This window comes from Mirounga leonina, unplaced genomic scaffold, assembly GCF_011800145.1.
Source record: "Mirounga leonina isolate KUSES-001 unplaced genomic scaffold, KU_Mleo_1.0 Mir_176, whole genome shotgun sequence".
Taxonomy (NCBI): domain Eukaryota; kingdom Metazoa; phylum Chordata; class Mammalia; order Carnivora; family Phocidae; genus Mirounga; species Mirounga leonina.
This window is the reverse complement of record NW_023270454.1, coordinates 23,320,713-23,344,107: the sequence shown is the minus strand read 5'-3', so window position 1 is coordinate 23,344,107 and position 23,395 is coordinate 23,320,713. Positions and strand designations below refer to the sequence as shown.

General features: G+C 39.6%; 1 protein-coding gene across 3 annotated transcripts in view; it reads left to right on the top strand.

Moving 5' to 3' along the window:
- Positions 1–810: 810 nt before the first annotated feature.
- TMA16 (translation machinery associated 16 homolog) overlaps positions 811–23,395 on the top strand; it is an 80,165-nt gene continuing 57,580 nt past the window's right edge. For all 3 annotated transcript variants that reach the window (XM_035022778.1, XM_035022777.1, XM_035022776.1), the window contains exons 1-5: positions 811–1,023; positions 7,744–7,856; positions 17,070–17,107; positions 18,475–18,559; positions 19,725–19,873. In XM_035022778.1, coding sequence (XP_034878669.1) covers positions 826–1,023; positions 7,744–7,856; positions 17,070–17,107; positions 18,475–18,559; positions 19,725–19,873 — 583 coding nt within the window. In that variant the 5' untranslated portion in view covers positions 811–825. The remainder of the gene's footprint in view (positions 1,024–7,743; positions 7,857–17,069; positions 17,108–18,474; positions 18,560–19,724; positions 19,874–23,395) is intronic.

Genomic DNA, 23,395 nt, shown 5'->3' with positions numbered 1-23,395 from the left:
GCAGTGATCCTTATACACATGGCACACACACCCCCCCTGAATAAAGTCTGCCTTACCATCCTTTAACAAGCCTCTTGAATAATTTTTTTTAGTATCAGTCTCTGCTCAACTCTCATTTTCAAGAGGATCTCAGAGACAACCACTCGTAAAACAACTTTCCTGCCTATGCCACCATCTTTATTTTCCTCAGAGTAATTATACCATTTGAAATAATAATAATGATAATTTTATTTATTTATTTACTTAATTATTTATTCACCAACACTCGGAGTATCCCCAAAGCCTGGCACACAGTAGACAATCACGTATTTGTTGAACGCATATACGGTCTGTGGAATCCTAACAAATACAGGTAAAACACAGACTCTTACACACTGCGAGAAGAAAACAAAAAAACTAGGTTGCAAGGGGCCTTGGATCTGTAGAAGGGCCCTTAGTGGGTGAAGAAACTGAGACTCAGGGCAAAGCCTTGCTCCAGGTAACGGAGGCGAGCAGAGGGCCTTCTGCCCTGCTAGGACGTGGGCCATCTCCTAACAGCCTAACGCGGAGGGGGCAAACTCTGCGAGGCAAGAACCTCCAGCCTCGGCGGGAGATGCTGGTCAGCTGGGGGCTGTGCACCAGGGCCGATGATGCGGGAGATCAGCGCCCGGGCCTGGGACCCCACTAGCCAGGCGCGTCTCGCATCGGCAAGCCCAGCTCAAAGGCTAGGCGTCACCCTGGGCGCTGGGCCAAGTTCACCCTCCCGTCCCAGGCTCCCTCCCACCGTTTCTGGCAAGCCGGCCAGGAAGCTGCCGGCTGGTCCGGGGCCGAAAAGTCTAATACGGGATGAAAAGACATGGTCTTGGTTTCCCGGGGACGTTTCAGAGAGACGTACCTGCCCCGCCCTTTCCGGTCGGCCCGGCCCGGTCTTCTCCGGCAACCACGTGGGTTTACGCTGGACTTTTCCTCGGAGCTGAAGCGGTTGTTGGTGTTTCCCTCATCTGGGCTGCCGAGGTCCTGCAGGGCCGTGAGGACGTCACCATGGTGGGCCCCCTCCCGCTCCCCTGAACCCGCTTGGCTCTCTGGAAGGCCCCCCTGGGGCAGACTGGAGGGGAGGGGGCGGTCTTGGGATACTAGGAGAGGGGACCGGGGCTACTTAGGGTTCTACTGGTCCGTACACTGGGGGGGGGGGGGGGGGGGCAGGGCAGGACAGGCCCGAGGTGGCCGCCTGGCCCCGCGTCTGGACCTTGAAGTTCAACTTCTGGGGTCTGAAGTGTTCACAGAGTGCCCTGTCCCTCGGGAAAAGACTCACGTTTACATTTACTTGCTACTCACTAGTATGTGGGGGGCGGGAGGATGGTGGGGGGGAAGGTCGGCAAAACTTGGGAAAGTGTTGCCTCCATACCGGTGTGCCACCTCTTGCGGGTTTAGACTGCTTAGGCTCAATCTCTTCTTTCTTGGTGTCCTGTCGCCGCCCTCCAGTGATGTGCTCGCTCCCCAAATCCTCCATGTCCCCCCCCCCCGTTCCCTCCAGGACGCTCAAACTATTCTGTTTTTATTAAAAATTGACTAGATGCAAAAGAGTGTTTACATAACATAGTGAAGTATAAAGATTAGTAGTGTAAGGAACTCTCGTTTATCCATTATCCAGTTTAAGAAATAAAACTTCTGAAAGATTCTGTGTCTCCTTCCATGGATCTGTAACGTTCAGGAGCCCTCAGGTAAACAGTATCTAAATTTTGTATTTATAATTCCCTTGCTCAGTTGGTTAAGCAACTGCCTTCGGCTCAGGTCATGATCCTGGAGTCCCGGGATCGAGTCCCGCATCGGGCTCCCTGCTCGGCAGGGAGTCTGCTTCTCCCTCTGACCCTCCTCCCTCTCATGTGCTCTCTGTCTCTCTCATTCTCTCTGTCTCAAATAAATAAATAAAATCTTAAAAAAAAAAAAAATTTATATAATTCCCTTGCTTTTCTTTACAGTTACCACTTATGTTGTATTCCAACACGGTTGTTGTTTCTTCTTGCTTTTTTTAAAATTTATTAATATTCATTAGAATAATTCTTGAATAGGAAAATGTTTCCTATTCATTTTCAACCAGTTTTTAATAAAAACAACAATGTAAAAAAGTTTACAATCTGGTAAAAAGTTATGATACTCTGGCCACAAGGTCTTTTATTCTCTTTGTTCTTTTTCCTTTTTCTTCTTTTTGTTGTATGCCTGTCATTTTTGTCTTTCACATCTATACGGTTTTTTTGCCTTAGATCAGACACGTTTGTATATGTATAATTTTACTCTTTTCGCTTATCACTGCACTTGTGTTATTTCCAACCCTTTATAAGATAATTTTCTTTCATAGCTTTTCCGTTTCAAGAGTGGAACACTGAAACATTAGATATGATTGGGCGTTGGTTGGCATTTGAATGTAGTTTTCCTTGAGTATCAGAATTTCACTTTATCAGGCTGTATGGTAGGAGGATATTTCACTGGCACATTTGCTGCCATTTTCAGTTCTCTGGTACATCACCAGTGGCCCTGCTGTGCCCTTTCTTGAGTTTAAGCTCAGCTTGGTACTGGAGGTTTTCCAGTTTTTTATATCAGTTACTCTAAACTTCTTTCAGTAGAGTTTAGTGATTTAAAAAAACAACATTAATTATCTCCGTTTCTATGAGTCAGGAATGAGGCATGGCTTATCTGGGTCCTCGGCTTCAAGATTTCTCACAAGGTTGTGATCAAGGTTTAATCTGAGGCAGTGGTTTCATCCAGGCACAACTGGGAAGCATGCACTTCCCAGCTCACTCACATGGTTTTTTGTAGGATTTATCTCCTAGTAGATGACTGGACTCAGGGCCTCAGTTCTTCACTGCTGTAGGGTGGCGGCCTGTCTCATTTGTTTGTTAGATAGGCCTCTCCGTGGGACAGCTTATTGCAGGATAGTTGGGTTCCATCAGAGCTAGCCTAGTGAGAGAGCAAAAGACAATAGGCAAGATGGAAGCCAGAGTCCTTACAAAACCTAATCTCAGGATTGGTAGTTCCTCCATTTGCTAAATGTTATTCATTAAAAGTAAGTCACTAGGTCCACACTCTAGGGGAGGAGATTATACTTAGACATGAATATCCAGAGGTGGAATTTATTGTGAGAATCTTAGAGGCAACCTACCATGGGTTCTGAAATGTTTTTATTGATTCATGTTTGCTAGGTAAACTTCATGTACAAAAAATCCTTATCATACCTTTCTTTCTTGCACCCCCCACCCCACATGTGCAGAGAATAACACAAAAAAATGCACATACAGACATATCTTAGAGATATTGTGGGTTTAGTTCCAGACTTCCCCAGTAAAGCGAATATCACAATAAAGCAAGTCAGATGACTTTTTGGTTTGCCAATGCATCGAGAAATTTTATTTACACTATACTGTAGACTATTAAGTGTGCAGTAGCATCTATCTAAAAAACAATGTGAATACCTTAATAAAAAATAGTTTATTGCTAAAAATGCTAACCATCTGAGTTTTCTGCAAGTTGTACTCTTTTTGCTTGGGGCTTTTGCCTCAGGCTGCGGACGAGGGTAGAAGTTGCTGAAGGTTGGGGTGGCTGTGACAGTTTCTTAAAATGAGACAATAATGAGGTTTGCCACATCAATTGACTCTTCCTTTCACAAACAGTTTCTCTGTAGCATGCAGTGCTGTTTGATAGCATTTTACCCACGGTAGAACTTCTTTCAGAATTGGAGTCAGTCATCCCAAACCCTGCCACTGCTTTATCAACTATGTTGATGTAATATTTTGAATCCTTTGCTGTCATTTCAACAGTCTTCACAGCATCTTCATCAAAAGTAGATGTAGTAGTTTGTTCATCTGTAAGAAGCAACTCCTTACCCATTTAAGTTTTATAATGAGATTGTAGCAAAATTCAGTGATATTTTGAGGCTGTACTTCAATTCTATTCTCTTGCCATGTCCACCACATCTGCACTTCCTTCCTCCTTCCTCGTAAAGTCTTGAAACCCTTGAAGTCATTTATGAAGGTTGGAATCAACTTCTTCTAAACTCCCATTCTTATTATATTTTGGCCTCTTCCCAGGAATCATGAATGTTCTTCATGGCATCTAGAATGGTGAATCCTTTTCTGAAGGCTTTCAGGAATTTACTTTGCCCAGATTCATTAGAGGAATCACTGTATATGGCAGCTATAGCCTTATAAAATGAAATTTTTTTTTTCAAATAAGACTCAAATGTCAAAATTTCCTTGATCCATGAGCTACAAAATGGATGTTGTGTTAGCAGGCATGAAAACAACATTAATCCCATTGTTTGTCTCCATTGGAGCTCTTGGGTGACCAGGTGCATTGTCATTGAACAGTCATATTTTAAATGAATCTGTTTTTCTTAGCAGTAGGTCTCAACATTGGGCTTCAGATATTCAGTAAACCATGTTATAAACATGTGCTATCGGGCGCCTAGGTGGCTCAGTTGGTTAAGCGACTGCCTTCGGCTCAGGTCATGATCCTGGAGTCCCGGGATCGAGTCCCGCATCGGGCTCCCTGCTCGGCAGGGAGTCTGCTTCTCCCTCTCCCACTCCCCGTTTGTGTTCCCTCTCTCGCTGTGTCTTTCTCTGTCAAATAAATAAATAAAATCTTTAAAAAAAAAAAAAAGTGCTATCAACCAAACTTTGTGGTTCCATTTATAGAGCACAGGCAGAGTAGATCTCCCATAATTCTTAAGGGCCGTAGGATTTTGGGGATGGTAAATGAACACTAGTTTCAGCTTAAAGTTACCATCTGCATTAGCCCCTAACAAGAGAGTTTGTCTTTTGAAGTTTTGAAGCCAGGCATTGGCTTCTCCTTTCTAGTTCTGAAAGTCCTAGATGGCATCTTCTGGTAGGAGGGTATATTATATACATTGAAAATCTTGTTTAGTGTAGTCACCTTCATTATCTTAGCTAGATTTTTCTGAATAACTTGCTGCAGCTTCTACATCAGCACTTGCTGTTTTACTTTACACTTTTGGAGACTGCCCCTTTCCTTAAACCTCATGAACCAACCTCTGCTAGCTTCAAATTTTTTCCGCAGCTTCCTCACCTCTTTTGGCCTTCATAGAATTGAAGAGAGGTGGGCCTTTCTCTGGATTAGGCTTTGGCTCAAGGGAATGTTGTGGCTGGTGTGATCTATCCAGACCACTCAAAACTTTCTCTTTATCAGCATTAAGGATGTTTTGCTTTCTTATCATTCTTGCGTTCACTGGAATAGCACTTTAAATTTCCTTCAAGAACTTTCCTTTGCCTTCACAACTTGGCTAACTGGCACAAGAGAGAGGCCTAACTTTTTGGCCTATCTCAGCTTTGGACATGCCATCCTCACCAAGCTTAATCATCTCTAGGTTTTGATTTAAAGTGGGAGATGTACGACTTCTTTCACTTGAACACGTGGAAGCAACTGTAGGGTTAGTAATTGGTGTAATTTGTATACTGTTTTGTCTCAGGAAATAGACCTGAGGAGAGGGAGATGGATGGGAGATGGCTGGTCAGTGAGAATCGTAGGGACACACACAGCATTTATTGATGAAGTTTGCCTATATGGACACAGTTCATGGGGCTCCAGAACAATTACAAGAGTAACATTAAAGATCACTGATCACAGAGCTCCATAATAAATATAGTAATAATAATGAAGTTTGAAATATTGCAAGAATTAGTGAAATGTGACATAGAGACATGAAGTAAGCAAATGCTGATGGGAAAGTGGTGTCCATAGACTTGCTCCATGCCGGGTTGCCACAAACCGGGTTTGTAAACAAACGAAACAAGACCCCCACACTGTGACACACAGTAAAACAAAGCTTGCCTGTATTGTTCTATGATGGTTTCACATTATTCTTCTATACCTGTAACCACCTTCCAGTGCCATTCTGGGTTTCAGAGTGGCAGTTATCTTGGCTAGGTGTATCAAGAAGTGAGCAGTAAATATTTGTTGGTGTATTTCAGTGACTATTAGTTGAAGGAATGAATACATGTGTGAATGAGGAATTGGTGGTCATTATAATTAATTCTGCCAAAAGTTTTACAGAGGAAGTGACTCTGAGTTGTATTTTATGAAAAGACAAGGAAGGAGAAAAGGATTTTTCAGGCAGAGGTAACCAGTGCAGTTTTCAGAAGTTACAAAACAGCATGGTGTGTTCTGGAAATGGGGGAGAAGTTCAGTAAGAACGGGATGAAGGATGTTTTGAAGAGTAAGAAATAATGCTGGAGACGTAGGTTGGGGGTAGATTGTTTTCCACGTTAAGGATTTGGGACGTAACTGTGAGCTCGTTAGCAGGGGAGAAGGACTTTACCAGATAAATGTTGTAGAAAAATAAGCTTTGCGACTTCCATGAAAAAAGAATGAGCAGTGAGAATCTAAAGGCCATCCTAATCATGAAAAATCATGAGGCTGAATTAAGGCAATGACAATAGTTTTGAAGAGAAGGTTCTAAGAACCTTTTTGAGATTAGGTATGTTAGAGACGGCCAGTTGTCCCCAACTAGAATCTTTTCTTTTGTAACAATGTATTTTTTTCTGAGAATAACAATTATATTTACTACTCTCCTTTACATAACCCCCTGATTAAATTTTGATCAATGGGTTGTAAACAGAAGACTCCAGCTTCCTGATATCTTGCTCTTAAAGGAAAGGGGTGTGCTTTTTGATTTTCTTTTCTACTTCTCTCTGGCTGAAGTTTAGACTTGTTATTAAGTCATCTTTTTTTTTTTTTAAAGATTTTATTCATTTATTCATGAGAGACAGAGAGAGAGAGAGAGAGGCAGAGGGAGAAGCAGGCTCCCAAGGAGCAGGAAGCCCGATGCGGGACTCGATCCCAGGACCCTGAGATCACGACCCGAGCCAAAGGCAGACGCCCAACCATCTGAGCCACCCAGGCACCCCTGTTATTAAGTCATCTTGAGCTATACAGACATACAGGAGGTTATAGCCTCAGGATAGTAGATGGAAGGAGCCTGGATCTCTGAGGACTTTGTGAAGCAGAGCCTCCAGCTCCTACTTCTTACATGAGAGAACTAAACTTTATCCGGTTACACCATTATTACTTTGGGCTTCTCTTATAGGAAGTCAAACCTAATTCCAAAATAAAAACAGGTATGATAAAATATAGAATTATGTAGGAATAAAGAGTTAAATGTCTAGTTCAGTGTGCCGAATGAATTGGGACCTTGTTAACTGGTATAAGGTTTGAATGGGAAAATAATTTGTTCTTTTTTGGGTGTGCTAATTTTGAGATGGCTTGTATTATTTCCTCTATTCCTGTTTTTCTATGAACCCAGCTTTGATTTTGTTTGATTCAGTGCCGACTCTGTTCCATGTGCAATTTCTGCAGTCAAGCTCCCGTGAACATCCTACATTCCTTCCACTTCCCCAGCTTTTTTAACTGTAACACAAATTTTTAACTCTGTCTTCTCACTACCTGCATTCACTTACCTACTTTGAAGATAGTAAGAGTTGAAGAGCTGGGTTTATTGACCTTTTCTGTGCCTTTCTTTATTTTCTTATATCACTGAAGAGTAGTTTCGAATACATCATTTCTATTATGACAATGGAAACCAATGCTGTTCCAATCATTTAACGGGTCTGGCTTATCTCCTAATTCCTAGAGTAGTGTTTCTGGCTTATGGTATTTCTTATATTACTGTTTTTTAAATTTATTTCTAAAGGAAATTTTTTAACTGAAATCACTTCCATATCTGACTATGTGTGTCATGTATTTTCCTAATTTTAGCCTAAAGCCCTAAAGGGAAAACTTGTAGGACGGGAAAAAAAAGTCATCCATCCATATAGTAGAAAAGCAGCTCAAATTACAAGAGAGGCCCACAAACAAGAAAAAAAGGAAAAGTAAGTATCTTTTTATCATTTGTATTATGCATTGGTGTAAAGCCCATTAACATTTATCTTTCATCAATATTCCCTTCTCTCTAATAAATGTTAAGTATGTTCAATGCCCTGAAGGTAAAACAGTGAACAAGGATTCATTTCTTCTAGAGCTTACCTGAAGCAGAAACATACACTTAAATAGGTTGTGATGAGTACAATGAAGAAAAAGGAAAAAGAATTATGGGATGGAGAGTGACAAAGTGGTTCTGTTTTACATAGAATAGTCATGTGTAGCTTATCTGAAGAAGTTCATATTGGAGCAGAGAGCTAAAAGATGTGAGGGAAGGAGCTATGTAGTTATATATTGGACATATAGGTTAAAGTACCGTTAGTCTATTAGATATTTAGAAGGAGATAGAAAATGGGCAGTTGGATATGTTGGGTCTGGTGTTCAGGAGATTGATTAGGGATGCAACACAAATTTGGGAGTCATCAGCTTCTAGATGGGACGGTAAGTGATGACACTACATAAGATTATCTAATGAGTAAATGTAGCTAGAAAAGAGAAGGGGGCCAAGGATTGATCCCAGAGGCCTCCATCATTTAGAGGTTGGAAAAAGGATCCAACAAGTGAGACTGAGAAAGAGGAAAAAGAAGATTGTGTTTCGAAGAGAAGGTGGTGATCAAGCTATGTCATTTGCTCTTGATTGATGTGAGAGCTGAGAATTGATTTAGTAATTTGATTTAGTAATTTGGAAATCATCTAGTAAAGTGGAGATCACTATATATTTTTTGTTATTTCTTAGTTGTTGCTCTGAAAATTACAACTAAATCTTAAAACAATCTTGTTTCGGATTAATGCAAAGTTAATTTCAATAGTATACAAAAAATTTGCTCCGTTGTGGCTCCATTCTTCCTTCTTTGTACTATTATTGCCTAGAAATTACATCTTTATACATTATAATCCCATAAACACAGTTTTACAATGATTGTTTTTATGCAGTTGTCTTATGAGAATACACACAAAAGTGCATTTTTACTGTCTTGTATATTTACCTGTGTAATTACCTTTTTTTTACTGGTGCCCCTTATTTCTTCATGTGGATTCAGATTGCTATTCACTGTCCTTTCATTTCAGCCTTTCATTTCAGAACTCCCTTTAGTATTTCTTATAAGGCAGGTCTGAAAGTGAGAGATTCTCTAAGTTTTGATTATCTGAGAATGTCTTAATTTCTCCCTTATTTTTGAAGGAAACTTTAGAATATAGAATTCCTGCATACAGAATTCTTGGTTCAGTCTTTCTATTCAACACTTTAAATATGTCATCCCTCAGCTTTGTGGCCTGCATGGTTTCTTTTTTTTTAAAGATTTTATTTATTTATTTGATGGAAAGAGAGACAGCGAGAGAGGGAACATAGGCAGGGGGAATGGGAGAGGGAGAAGCAGGCTTCCGCCTGAGCAGGGAGCCCGATGCAGGGCTCAATCCCAGGACCCTGGGATCATGACCCGAGCCGAAGGCAGACACTTAACGATTGAGCCACCCAGGCGCCCCAAGGCCTGCATGGTTTCTAACGAGAATTCAGCTATTTATCTTACTGAATGCAGTGAGTTGCTTTTCTCTTGATACTTTAAAGTTGTTCTTTGTCTTTGAATAGTTTGACTCGTATGTCTAGTAGGTGGGGATTTCTGAGTTTATCCTACATGGATTTCATCCTACATGGAGTTTGTTACGCTTCTTGTCTGCGTAGCTCAGTGTTTTTCATCAAAATGAGTTTTTAGCCATTATTTTTCCAGATATCTATCTTTTCTGTCCTTTCCTCTCCTCCTGTGACTCCCATTATACATATGCTGGTGTTCTTCGTAGTGCCGAATATGTTCGGGCTAGCTTTCAAGTCGTCTGTGGACCTTCCATTCCCCAGTTTTCCTTTAAATTTTTTTGGTGTCTGAGACTCTTCATTTTTCTTTCCTTTCCACTTTTTGTTGCTCAGACTGGATAATTTCAGCTAACTTGCTCTTATGTTTGTGGATTCTTTTTTCTGCCAGCAAAACTGCTATTGAATCTTTCTAGTAAATTTTTCATTTTTATTATTGTATCTTTCAACTCTAGAACTTGTACTTGGCTCATCATTGTAATTTCTGTCTCTTTATTGGTGAAACGTTCTCATAATTTCCTTGAATTTTTTAGATACAGTTTTCTTTAGTTCTTTGTATGTTTATTATAGGTGAATTCAAGTCCTTGTTGAGTAGGTCCAACTGTCTGGGCTTCCTTAGGAAGTTTCTATTGGATGCTATTTTTAATCCCGGAATATGGGCCATACTTTCCCTTTTCGTTGTGTGTCTCATAATTTTTGGTTGAAAATTGGACAGTTTCAATAACACAGTGTGAAAACTCTGTTAAATAGACACCTCCAGCGTCTATAGTCAATTAGGTTTGCTCTTGTTGTTTGCTTTGTGACTTTCCTAGACTGATTTTGTAAAGTCTGTTTGTTGTGTGTGGCCGTTGATGTTTCTGCTCAGTTGGTGGTCAGCTAATGTTTGAACAGAGAGTTCTTTAAATGCCTTTAGCTAATAAGTCTCTCACCCTATGCTGAGGGGCTCTATGAATCTATTGGGCATGCCTTTGACACACCAGGATGCAGTTTACTTAGACTTCATTTCTTGTTTGCATAGAGCCTCAGGGTTAGCCAGAGGTGAGAGATTAGGACCTGCTCAGGTCTCTCCTTAGCATGAACATAGTCCTGCATGTGCATATGGCATTCTAGATTCCCAGGAATACGTTCGGGCTAGCTTTCAAGTCGTCTGTGGACCTTCCATTCCCCAGTTTTCCTTTAAATTTTTTTTGGTCTACCTTTTGTTAGCCCCCAGCTGGTAATATCATCGAGGCAGCTGCTATGTTAGATAATTGCTGCTGATTATTTTCAAGAAAAACTTGGGGATATAGCTGTTCCTACAGAGAGAGCTCTGAGTCAGATTATGTAAAGACAATGTAACTTTAAGCTTCTTAGCATGCTGCCTGTCAGGTCAAATGGTAGCAATTCTCTGGGGATGGAGGTTTTGGGGAACTCCAAATTTGATCTCTCTGGTGGCCGTTAGGAACATGGCTTTTACAACTACCATGAGTTGCTAGTCCATTGGTCTTCAACACTGTTGCAGAGCTGACGAGAGGACGATGGATTAGGCACATTACAGCACCACAGATTTGTTGTTCTTACTGAGATTGGCCTATTTTTCTTGAGAATGTTCCTCAGATTCTTTCAAGCCTTTGTTTAATTTTCATACTTCTGAAAAAGTTGATTTTGACAAGTTTTGTTACTATTCTCTGCTTTTATGGAAGAGTGGATTTTCGTAGGTCCTTATGCCATTCTGGAAGTTGGTTTCTACTCTTTTTATTTTTTTTAATTTTATTTATTTATTTGAGACAGAATGAGAGACAGAGAGCATGAGAGGGAGGAGGGTCAGAGGGAGAAGCAGACTCCCTGCCGAGCAGGGAGCCCGATGCGGGACTCGATCCTGTGGCGACTCCAGGATCATGACCTGAGCCGAAGGCAGTCGCTTAACCAACTGAGCCACCCAGGCGCCCCGGTTTCTACTCTTGATGTGAAGAATTCATAGCAAAATTTTCTTCTTAGGAATACAAAATGTGTATATAAAATGCCCCTTCTTTTCTGCTTCCTGTCCCTTAGTCTCCCCTCTCTGGTCAGCAGCCCACACTATAATTTGCCAATTCTCCCCTCCATCTTTGGCCTGTGAGAGTCCACAGGAGCTGCTGTAGAGACAAATAAAAAATTACTTAAAATGAAGTTATAAAGACAAAAGTCATCATTTTAGCTATTTTAAAATAGCCTTACCATTTTTATAAATGGTAGATATATTTCCACACTAGCTGATAGAAACCAGCACGTTCATTGTTATATATTAATTCCTTACCCAAAACCTAAAGGCATATTTAGTAAAGGTTAGCTGTTCCACAATGATTTGGCTAGAAGTTTTCTGGAAGAGAAAATGACCTTTTTCATAAGGGTTATTAGGATGGTAGTATCACTTTAAACAGTAATTTTCAAACTTTAATTTATTTATCACTTTCATGAATTTTTCTATGTCTTTTGACATGGTTATTACTTTTTGTTACTGTCTTTACTAGTATTTCACAAACTTAGGTGTACACGAGATATACCTGTAGGGCATATTAAAACGGTTTGTTCTTTCCCCTAGAATTTTCCATCAGAACATCTGGGGCAGTGTCAAAATTTTGCATTTCTAACAAGTTTCAGGTAACGTTGATGCTATTGCTGCTTGTTCAGGGACCACACTATGAGAACCACTGACCTGTGGCATTATTTACTTAATATTTTTTTAGAATCTATTTCCCTTACGTACCTTTTTTTTTTTTTTTTTTTAAAGGAGACATTTAGTCTGTATTAAAAACAAGTAAATACTGTTGCCTTTCATGGATAGTCTGAGCCTCAGGCATGCTTGCTTTATCCTTGGTGAAAAGATTTAGCAAAGGTTGGAAGACTTGTTAAGTAAGCACTAAACTAAGTTTTCTTCTTAATGTAATTAGAGAGGATCAAAAGAAAATGGGGGGAAAAAGTAGCTTGCTTAAAGATGATTTAATTCTGTGTCTATGAGACTCAAAAATCAGCTTATATAGTGCTAGTGGTATACATGGCAATATTTTAGGAAATACTGCTTTAGAGTTTGGCTAAATTCTTTGGTTCACTGTAAGTACTTGTGCCAATGAGCCTAGAATCTTTGTATGTTGTCAGGTATTTTCAGGATTTTATGTACTGATTTACAGAAACAACAATATAAAGGAATTATGGAAGAATAAAACTGAACAACATGATAATTCCTAAATAACTTATTCTAAGGAGGTCCCATTATTGGCCAAGGCTCCATTTTTATAGTACAGAATTGAAAGGTATTACTTAATTTTTTCTACTTGGACAGTGTTCTAAACAGATTTTTCTCATTTATTTTGAAGAAGTCATCATTGTAACCGTTATGGCTCCAGAAGCAAACAAATATACAGTTTTAGTAGTGTCTAATGTATTTTATGAAACAGGCTTACTTAACGCCTGTCATAGATGTCAGTTTTTTGAGTAGCAGCATTATTGACCATGAGTCGTATTTAATTTAAATGGCGTAAACACAAATAGCATCTTTTTTTTTTTTTTTAAGATTTTATTTATTTATTTGAGACAGAATGAGATACAGAGAGCATGAGAGGGAGGAGGGTCAGAGGGAGAAGCAGACTCCCCGCCGAGCAGGGAGCCCGATGCAGGACTCGATCCCGGGACTCCAGGATCATGACCTGAGCCGAAGGCAGTCGCTTAACCAACTGAGCCACCCAGGCGCCCAACACAAATAGCATCTTAAAATGCTGCTGATCTTCCTGCACTAGAGTAGTACTTCCAGCAATACAGAAATGTTGAGTTCCATATTTTGGAGAGATGGTTGGTGACAAGATACTCACACTTCTGGGATAGCTGTGAGCAAGATGGTAGAAAAGGTACCAGCAGTACTTAACTTGAACTTCAGGTGCCTGTGGCTTCTTAATAATGAATAGCAGTTATCAAATACTGCTTTAATTACCTTTTGCTGCATAAGAAATTCTACGGCATCATAGCAGTTTGAAACAAACAGATTTTTGGTCAAGAATTGCAGTGCCACTTAACTGAATGCTTCTGGCTCAGAGTCTCTCACAAAGCTACAGGTAAAATGTTGACCAGCCCACATTCATCTCAGAACTTGATAGGGAGAGGTTTTGCTTCCGAGCTTACTCATGTGGCTGTTGGCAGACCTCAAGTCGTGGCTGCCTGGTGGCTGGAGGCATCAATTCCTTGCCACATGAGCCTCTCCATAGGCTACTCACAACATGGTAGCTTGGTTCCGACAGGGCAAAGGCTCAGAGATAGAGCAAGAGAGGATGGCTAGGACAGAAGACAGTCTTTGAAACTTAATTTCAGAATGACATCCATCACTATTGTACTATTTTATTTGTTAGAAGTCTCTAGGTCTAGCCAGCCACACGCAAGGATCACAAGGCCATGATTATCAAGACACAAGAATCAGTGGGGACCATTTTAGATACTGTCACCTTTTGTGAACTATCTGCCTACCAAAGATACATGGTTTTCCAAGGAACAGATGTAGCCAGGCAGCTTAGAATATCTAGTTTCTATACTTTTCATAGAACTGAGGATTCTTTGTACCACTTCCTAAGGTTCCTTTTTAGGGAGAAACGTAGGTAGGTGGGGAGATCAGGGAGGATATCTGTTATGTTGTAGTGCCTTTGACTAGTGGTCAAGGATACAAAACCAGACCTGCTAGGTTAATCAAGTTGACTCTTATTGATAGACTCTGATTACTTAAAGATACTGCAGGAGTGAATAGCAACAGAATAAGAGCTCAAGCGTGTTTTTCTTCAGTATTTGAATGCTCTGATTTAGGACTATATGGAATATTGCTTCTGTTCATATTAAAAGAAATTAGTATGTTTTGAAGACTAGGACATTTCAAGGGATGCAGAATTTACAGAGAGCAAATGGCTTTTTTTTTTTTTTTAAAGATTTATTTAGAGAGAGAGAGAGCACACGTGTGTGCACAAGCAGGGGGAAGAGCAGAGGGAGGAGGATAGGGGAAGCGACTCCCTGCTAAGCGTGGAGCCCGTCGAGGGGCTCTATCCCAGGACCCTGATATCATGACCTGAACCAAAATCAAGAGTCAGATGCTCAACCGTCTGAGCCATCCAGGCACCCCGTGTGTTATTTTAGCTTTATTTTATAATTTCTCAGCATAGCAATGTTTTGTTGGTATGTATTATCATACATACAGTATGTCCTGCAGGGTATACAACAAAGAACTCTAGATACCAAAAGAAAGTATGGAAAATTAACAGAGAGAAACTAAGCATAATGGGAAAAATCTAGGAAACAACTACTTTGGAGAATTAATCTCAAATCTCTCTACTTTTCTGTATCCCAACTGATAACAATTCTAGTTCAGGCCCCATTGAGTTCATTCAGAATTATTGCAACCTGACTTCTAACTAGATTCTTTCCTCTAGACTTAATTGAAAGGAATGAATTTTTTCTACCTTGTTATGAGTATTCTCAATTTTTTAAAATAAACTTTGGGGTATAAACAGCATTCAGTAAAATGGCCATATTTTCAGTGTACAGATTTGGGTTTTTGACAATACATTGGTCTAACCACCACGATTAGTGTGTAGTGCCATTTTCATCCTTCCAGAGGATTCCCTTGTGCATCTTCTCGGTCATTCCTCACCACCACCCCTAGCCTCAGGCAACCCCTGATTTGCTTTTTATTTTGATACATGAGATTTGTCTTTCCTAATGTTTCATTTAAATGAAATGATTATATGTAATTTTTTGTGCCAGCTTCTTTCACTTAGCATAATGTTTATGAAATTTACCTGTTATTTCATATATTAGTTGTCTTTCTTATTACAGAATGGTATTCCATTGTATGGATATGCACTGTTTATTCATTTACCTGTGGTGTGTTCATTTGGATTATTTATAGTACTGGGCGATTATTGGGGTCTGCAAGGTAAGGGTCCAGCCCCCTGTTTTTATTAAAAAGTTTTATTGGAAAGCAGCTAGCTATGCCCATTCCTTTTGTATTATCTGTGGCTGCTTTCAGGCCACAGTGGCAGAAATGAGTAGTTGTGACAGAGACTGACCACATTACTCTCTGGCCATTTAAGAAAAAATTTGCCTGCCTCTGCTATTATGAATACAGCTGCCATGAACATTCACTTACAGTATTTGTTTGGACATTTGCTTTCATCTTTCTTTCAGTTCCTAGAACTGGAATTGCTGGGTCATATGGTGATTGTATATCAAAGTATATAAGAAAATTGAGTTTATATGGAATTAAGTTTATAAAAATTGCTGGTCATATGATAGGTGTCACGTTTTAAGTATGTAAGAAATTGCTTTATCCAAAGTGATAGTATCATTTTATATTTTCACCACCAGTGTATAAGAGTTATATTCTCTCCATATCCTCTCAAGCTTGCTGTATTACCAGGTTTTAAAAAACTTTTTAGCCATTCTGGTAGTTGTATAATAGTATCTTAGTTTGATTTAATTTTGTACATCTTGATAACTAATGATGTTTAAGTATCTTTTTATGTGCTTATTGGTCATTTCTGTGTCTTTGATATGATGAAAAATCTAGTAAAATCTTTTGCCCTTTTTGGTATTAGGTTTTCTTCTTAAGTAGTAAGAAGTGTTTGTATATTCTGAATGCAAATCCTCTGTTAGTTATTTGTATTGTGAATATCTTCCCCCATTCTGTGCCTGAAATTTTTTTTTTTTAAAGATTTTATTTATTTATTTATCAGAGAGAGAGAGCACAAGCAGGGGGAAGCGGCAGGCAGAGGGAGAAGCAGGCTCCCTCCTGAGCAGGGAGCCCGATGCGGGACTTGATCCCAGGACCCTGAGATTATGACCTGAGCCAAAGGCAGAGGCTTAACCAACTGAGCCACCCAGGCATCCCTGTGCCTGAAATTTTTTATTAAAAAGGCTTCATTTTATTTCTCCAGTTTTCTAGTTGTTTAAAGTGGGAGGATGAATCTGGTCTGCTTTGTTAGTCAGGGACAGTAGATTTTTTTTGTTCATTGCTGTATCTCTAGTGAGTAGCATAAAGTGTGGCAAAAACTAGCTGTCCAAAGGTGTTTTCTGAATTAATATTTAGAATACCAACAATAGAAATCATGTATTACCTAGACTGTTTCCTGAGAATAAATGAGTTCTTTTTCTTTATTATAATTCTTTTCAAATTATGAAAAATAAACATTCTGTTCTTGTTGAAGTTTAAAAGGTGACACTAGGGCATTTTGGTCTTGGTGGCCGCACTCTGTCTTCTAGAAGGTATTCATTACTCTTGTGCACAAGTATTACCCACCTGAACATTCATAATCCAATCAGACTTTTTTTGTGTTTTCAAAACTGATTTGTTCTATAGGTGTCCTTTAGTCATTAGTCACTGAAGACCTAAAGAAACGTTTCTAGTAACATTTTGTTCCAGTGATTTAAAAGAAAAGCATGGTGTTCAATGTTTCTGCACTAACAAAATTAATTTCATATGTATAAAAGAATGATCCTTGAATTAAGGTTCTGTGGGCAGTTTTTTTTGTTTTTGACAGATTTTTAAAATTTGTTTTGGAAATTTTCTAACACATTATGTACCTTTTTTCCCAAGATTGAAGAATGAAAAGGCATTGCGTCTCAACCTTATTGGTAAGTAGATTTACTCATTTGACGCTCTGGCTAACCCATAGTGAAGTTCTGCTTTGTGCCTGTTTTTCTTTTGATTCTTCTAGGGAATTTTCTTTACTAGGCTTAATTAAAACAAAACAAAGTAAAATCAATCATTAGCTCTTAGATAGTGTTAATAATATCTAGCTCAGTTTTTCAGAAACTATTTAGTTTATATTTACCTACCTACCTACCTACATCTCTATCTATCTCTGAAGTTTAATTCTAGCTCCCTAGCTCATTAGAATTAGGAAGGATTATGGTCTAAGTATTTTGGAAACAGCAGTTTATATTTAGTGATGTGGATGCATGCATCGTCAGTCTGTATCTCAGTGTCACAGTTTTTTTTTGGGGGGGGCGGATTTATTGTTAGTAAATTTTTACTTATAAGTCTGACTTCAAAATAGTGACTCTTAGGGGTGCCTGGGTGGCTCAGTTGGTTAAGCGTCTGCCTTTGGCTCAGGTCCTTATCTTAGGGTCCTGGGATGGAGTTCCATGTCAGGCTCTCTGCTCAGTGAGGAGTCTGCTTCTCCCTCTCCCTTGGTGCGTTCTCGCTCTCTCTTCGCTCTTTCTCAAATAAATAAATAAAATCTTAAAAAAAAAAAAATGACTCTTAGGCTTTATTTATTTGTTTGTTTGTTGTTCTGTTTTAATCTTAGGCTTTACTTGAACACCAATCTCTAATGCTTTCTCAGATAATAGAATAGTATTTCTAAGTAGGTCATCCATATCTGAGGTAGGGCCATTTTTTGATCTGTAATATTGAGAAATCTAACTGCAAGAGACCCTGATGGTCAGATTTACTCTTTGCATAGTATCTGGCAGATCTTGCATGGTTAATGTATTTACTAATTTGAGGCCCTGGACAGGCCACTTAACCTTTCTCATGTGTGAATAGGGATAATAATGTACTAATCCTCATAGGATTGTAAAGCTCTTGACATAGAGCCTGCTGCTTATTAAATGTTCAGCAACGACCATCTTCGCCATTAATCCAATCAAGTTTTCATTTTATTATTTTAGACAACTGTTCTGTCTTTTGCTTTTTAAATACTTAGAACTTCATGTTCTGTTAATGTATTCTTTTTTTTTTTAATGCATCCTTATCGGATAAGAATTACATACTGAGAGGCATCTCTGTCTCTTCCCCAAATTAAAATGTGACAGTTTGATTTCTGACAGACTGGTTTAATTAGCTTTGAGCCCACGCAAGCCTTTATATTTAACATTGAAATAAATTTTGATAGTATTTTAAACACATTGATGTTGAAAATTATGATGAATACTCATTGCTTCAGTGATGATTTATGGTGTTAACCTATCTTTGTACTTTGTACTTGTTGTTAAAGGTGAAAAACTGCAGTGGTTTCAAAGTCACCTTGATCCCCAAAAAGTAGGATATTCAAAGAGAGATGCTTGTGAATTAACTGAAAGGTAAACACTGGGTATGTTGTGAGCAAAGTGTCAGAAAAGGGAATTCTGCAACCTGGTTCTTCAAGAGACAGAGTTCTGTTCTCGATTTATAGAGGAGTAAATGGGCTTTGTTACCAAAAGGCTTTAGATTCACACCCTGGTTTAGCCACTCTAGTAGGTTTGTAAGGTTTCTGAGCTTCAGATTGTTACTTAACCCAGTTTCTTGGATCAGGAAAGGCTTCCTATGGAAATATCATCTAAACTGACTTCTGAAGCGTAAGGGTTAGCAGACTGAGGTAAAGTTAATTGAAGAGCTTTTAGGCAGAGATAACAGTATCAGAGGTATGAGTGACAGATTTAGTGATCTACCAAACATTAAATATAATCAAAATAATAGGTTCAAGGAGGGCATTGTGACAGGTACAGCTCACAGAAGACCTCAGGTATCACTGTAAGAGTTTGGACCTTTTCAAAGGACATTGGGAGCCACAAGAAGTTTTTTACAACAGGCACCTGAGATGATCATATTTAAACCTTAGAAATGTCACAGTCGTGAGAACGATGATGATGGCCTGAGGGCACATGGCTTTGGCCAGGACACTGTTGAGAGGCTGATGAAACAATCTAGGCAAGAGATGATGATGTTGGCCTCTGCATGGTTAGTAGCAGTATGGTGAAGAGAAATAAAGATTCCAGAAATATTAAGAAGGTAGAAAGTCTCAATCTTTAGTGAAAATTTAGATATGGCATTAAAGGGAGAAAGTGGAGTCAAGGAGGACGTGTACATTGTTCACATGAGCAAGTGGGTGGATGGTTGTACTATTTCCTAAGATAGAGAGCCAAAGAGATGGAACAGGTTTGGTGGGGGATGGGAGGGGACAGAGGTGAGCACAAGTTCACTTTTGAGGTGTTAAGCCTCCATGGGACATCCAAATGGAGATGTCCAGGAGGTGGTTGAATACGAGGATCCTGGAGTTTAGCAGATACTTGAATAGCAGGCAGTGATCTGATTGCTGAAATTTTGGACATGGTTGGGTTATCCAGGGACCGTCTGAAGTCTGAGGACACGAGGAACTCAGAAGAGTATAAAAATTTTAAGGATAGGCGAAGGCTGGGGTTTGTTTTAAATGGGGTAATGTAAGCCAAATGTAAGACTTGTAACTCATATTGCTTTCTTATTTCTCAGGTATTTAAATCGATTCAGCAGTGAACTAGAGCAGATTGAATTACATAACAGCATCAGAGACAGGCAGGGAAGGCGGCACTATTCCCGGGAGACAGTCATCAAGCAGACAATGGAGCGTGAGCGACAACAGTATGAAGGATATGGCCTTGGTGTGTTCTCTGTGACTTTCTTTTTTTCTTTCTAAAATACATAGGCATATCAGGTTTCTAATTCATTTCAAAGATTTAATTTTATTTATTCTAAATATTTAGTTTAGTTTGAATTTCTTCTTTTGATTTCCTTTCTTTTGTGAGTATATCAAATAATTTTTTAATTCTTTTTTTTTTCTTACATTCTCAAAACTGTCACTTGTCATAGTGATGTATCTTTCCACCCTGACAGTAAAGTTTTCTTTTCCCTTCTGGCACATTCCTAATTTGCTTTATTGTGGAGTTATTACTTGCCCATCTGTAACTACATCAGTGTTCCCTTAGAGTAGGTGCTGTGCCCTTCTTATCTTTCTAATTCTTGTAGGACCGATCTATAGTTGTTGCAGTTATTCTTGAGAAACTAGAAATCAAACATTCATTCTTAGCATTGTAGCATTTCTTACCATTCTTAAAGACAAGTATGTTGTTAGTTTATCAACATTATCTGAAGAAAAAGCACTTAGGATACTTAAGGCTTGCAAAGCCCACAAACAGGTGAGGATCCAGAGGCAACATGGCATGCAAATGGTATTTGATTGACTTCTTTATTGTCAGTCTAGGAAGTATCTGGCAATTTCACATGAAAAATGTAGATTTTGTGCTTTTTAAAAAAAATTCAAGTGGTCTGGCAACATAATCTGCCTGTAATGGAGTAACAGCTGTCCCTTTTAGACTTGATCATATATTCTCAGGTTTGCCATGGCCCTGAACATTACTTCACTCACATTCCATTTCTGGTCCATGTTATGGCATTTATAGTGTGTGGATTTGCTTGATAAGTACAGTATAAATGAAATATTTAATAGCAAATTAAGTTATTTTTTTATTATTATTATTTTTTAAAGATTTTATTTATTTATTTGACAGAGAGAGAGAGACACAGCGAGAGAGGGAACACAAGCAGGGGAGTGGGAGAGGGAGAAGCAGGCTTCCCACTGAGCAGGGAGCCTGATGCGGGGCTCGATCCCAGGACCCTGGGATCATGACCTGAGCCAAAGGCAGACGCTTAATGACTGAGCCACCCAGGCACCCGCAAATTAAGTTTTTAAATTCTGATAATAAAAACACTGAAGTATTAGGACCCTGTGGGTAACTGTTGTGTTGGTCCCAGCCTATTGATGGCAATTCTATCAGCTAGAAATTCCAGAGGCACTCACCTGGGCCTCTAGTACTTGTGTTGAGCCCCCATAGGTATTTCCCCAACTGGAGCCAATGTTGTGGCTGGTGCAGCCCTTGTGGTTCTTACTGTGATTGTAGGATGCGTCTAGTAACAACCGTCAGGGAAATTTGAAAAAAAGAAAAGCCAAGATTTATTACTCACAAGGTCTAGAGGGTCCATAGCATGCCCAGGGCCACACAGGGAGGTCAAGGGTAGAGAGAGGAAGGGAGTATGGACTTGGGGCTCTACCTTTATTAGGGTCTGAAGGTGAGGTGCCTGGGGTTTCACATGTTCACTTTTTTTTTTCCTGCTTATTTATTTATTTAATTTGTATTATTATTATGTTATGTTAATCACCATACATTACATCATTAGTGTTTTGATATTGTTCTGTGATTCATTGTTTGTGTATAACTCCCAGTGCTCCATGCAGAACATGCCCTCTTTAATACCCATCACCGGGCTAACCCATCCCCCACCCCCCCGCCCCTCTAGAACCCCCAGTTTGTTTTTATTGGTGAATTAAAAACATAACTGGGAGTTAGGGCATGAGAAGGGAAAAGTGGGGTCACTTGAGTGGTCATTTAGTAGGTTACTAGGGCTTCTAAAAGGGGACTTTGATGGGTGGGCATGGCCTGGTTTCTTATCTAGTTCTGCTGGTAGTGTGTCAGACAGCTGGCAGTATTTTTATTAGAGAAGGGTGTCTTTGATACGGATGTCTACACAGTCAAAAGCTTCGTGTCAGGCACTTACACTGTGGTAACACGAGAGACCCTGAAGTAGTTGGTTGGCAGTTCCTCTTCATCATTTCCAGGAAGTGAGCTGCTTCACTGAAAAAAATAACAGAAAATAGCTGTGGCACTAGATAGGTATGATTTAAACCTTTAGAGCTTACTGTGTAACAGGACAAGTGATTTAACCCTCCCCCCCACTGGGTTTTGTTTTCTTCAATTTAAAAATTGAAATAAATAGTATACCTACTTCCCCAGTTGTTTAAAAGTTACATGAGGTTTCATTGATCAAAGTGCCTGACACAACCTAATACAAGGAGGTTCGGGGAGAGCTTCAAGCACTGCTGTCTGTGTCCCTTTCACTGAGTAGTCACCGTGTAAGAACGTAAAATTGCTTTATGCTCCTAGATCTCCCATCTCCTCCTGTTGCGTTTTCTCTGGAACCCACTTTAATTAGTTCTTGTCTCCATCACCCAACAAATACTGGTCACTGATGACCTCTAAGTTGCTAAGGCGAACAGTTGCTATACTGGGTGTTGATTCTCAACTTTTCTGCGGCATTTGATACAGATGATCACTTCATTTTCTTGTCACACTTTTCATTTGGTAAAGAAGACCCAGCCCTTCCCTAATTTTCTTTCTAGTTCAGTTTTCTAAGTTGAATCCTCCTCCGCTTCACAAACTAAATATTGGCCAAGGTTCCCATCCTTGGGCTGCTTCTTGTTTTCTACGTATACCAATTCCTAGTTCATTTCACTCAGCCTGTGGTTTTAAATACCATTTACGTGGTGATAACTTTGAAATTTGTATTTGTTGACCCTAACTTATCCCTAGAACTCCAGACTTGCATTATCAAACTGGGGTTTCTCAGAATCTACTTGAATGTCTTCTAGGCATCTCAGACCTGACGTCCCAAAGCAAAGTCCAGCTTTTCTCCTAAAACTTGTTCGCACATGATCTGTATGTCAGACAGCAGCATCACCACCTGGCCAGTTGCTCAGGCCGGAAACCCATAGATACTTTCTCGCTCCATCCAGCTCGTCAGCAAAATGTATTTTGCATCTGAAATTTGTGCTGCTAACACCACCACCTCCCTAGTCCAAGCCACCATTGTGTCACCTGTTCCATTGTAACAGCCTGCCAGTTGGTCTCCATGCAGCTGCTCTTTCCTCCTAGAGTCTGTTCACCACGTAGCTGGCAGATGAATTAACAGAGCATGGCCAAGGTCAAAATGTATTGGTGATTGAGCCAGCACAGAAACTCAGATCCAGCGTTCTTCCAGCTGTGCCACAGTGTTTCTTCCAGAGTCAGGGAGTGTGTCTGGTGAAAGGGTTGTGATCTCTGACAACTCCATAAGTGCCTCTTAACATAGGCAAATTGTTACCGAATTCTGCAGGTTCGGAGAAAACTGGATTCTGACACCTCTCCTTCCTCAACCCATGGTAGTATAACTACTTCTGACTCATTTTATTAGGATTTCTTTTTAAAAAATGGTGTTTAATTTACACCTTTTAAACACTTGACCCCCTCATACTCATATTTTCTGAAACTATAGTCATAATCAGCATATAGTTGTGTCAAGCCTTTTTATTT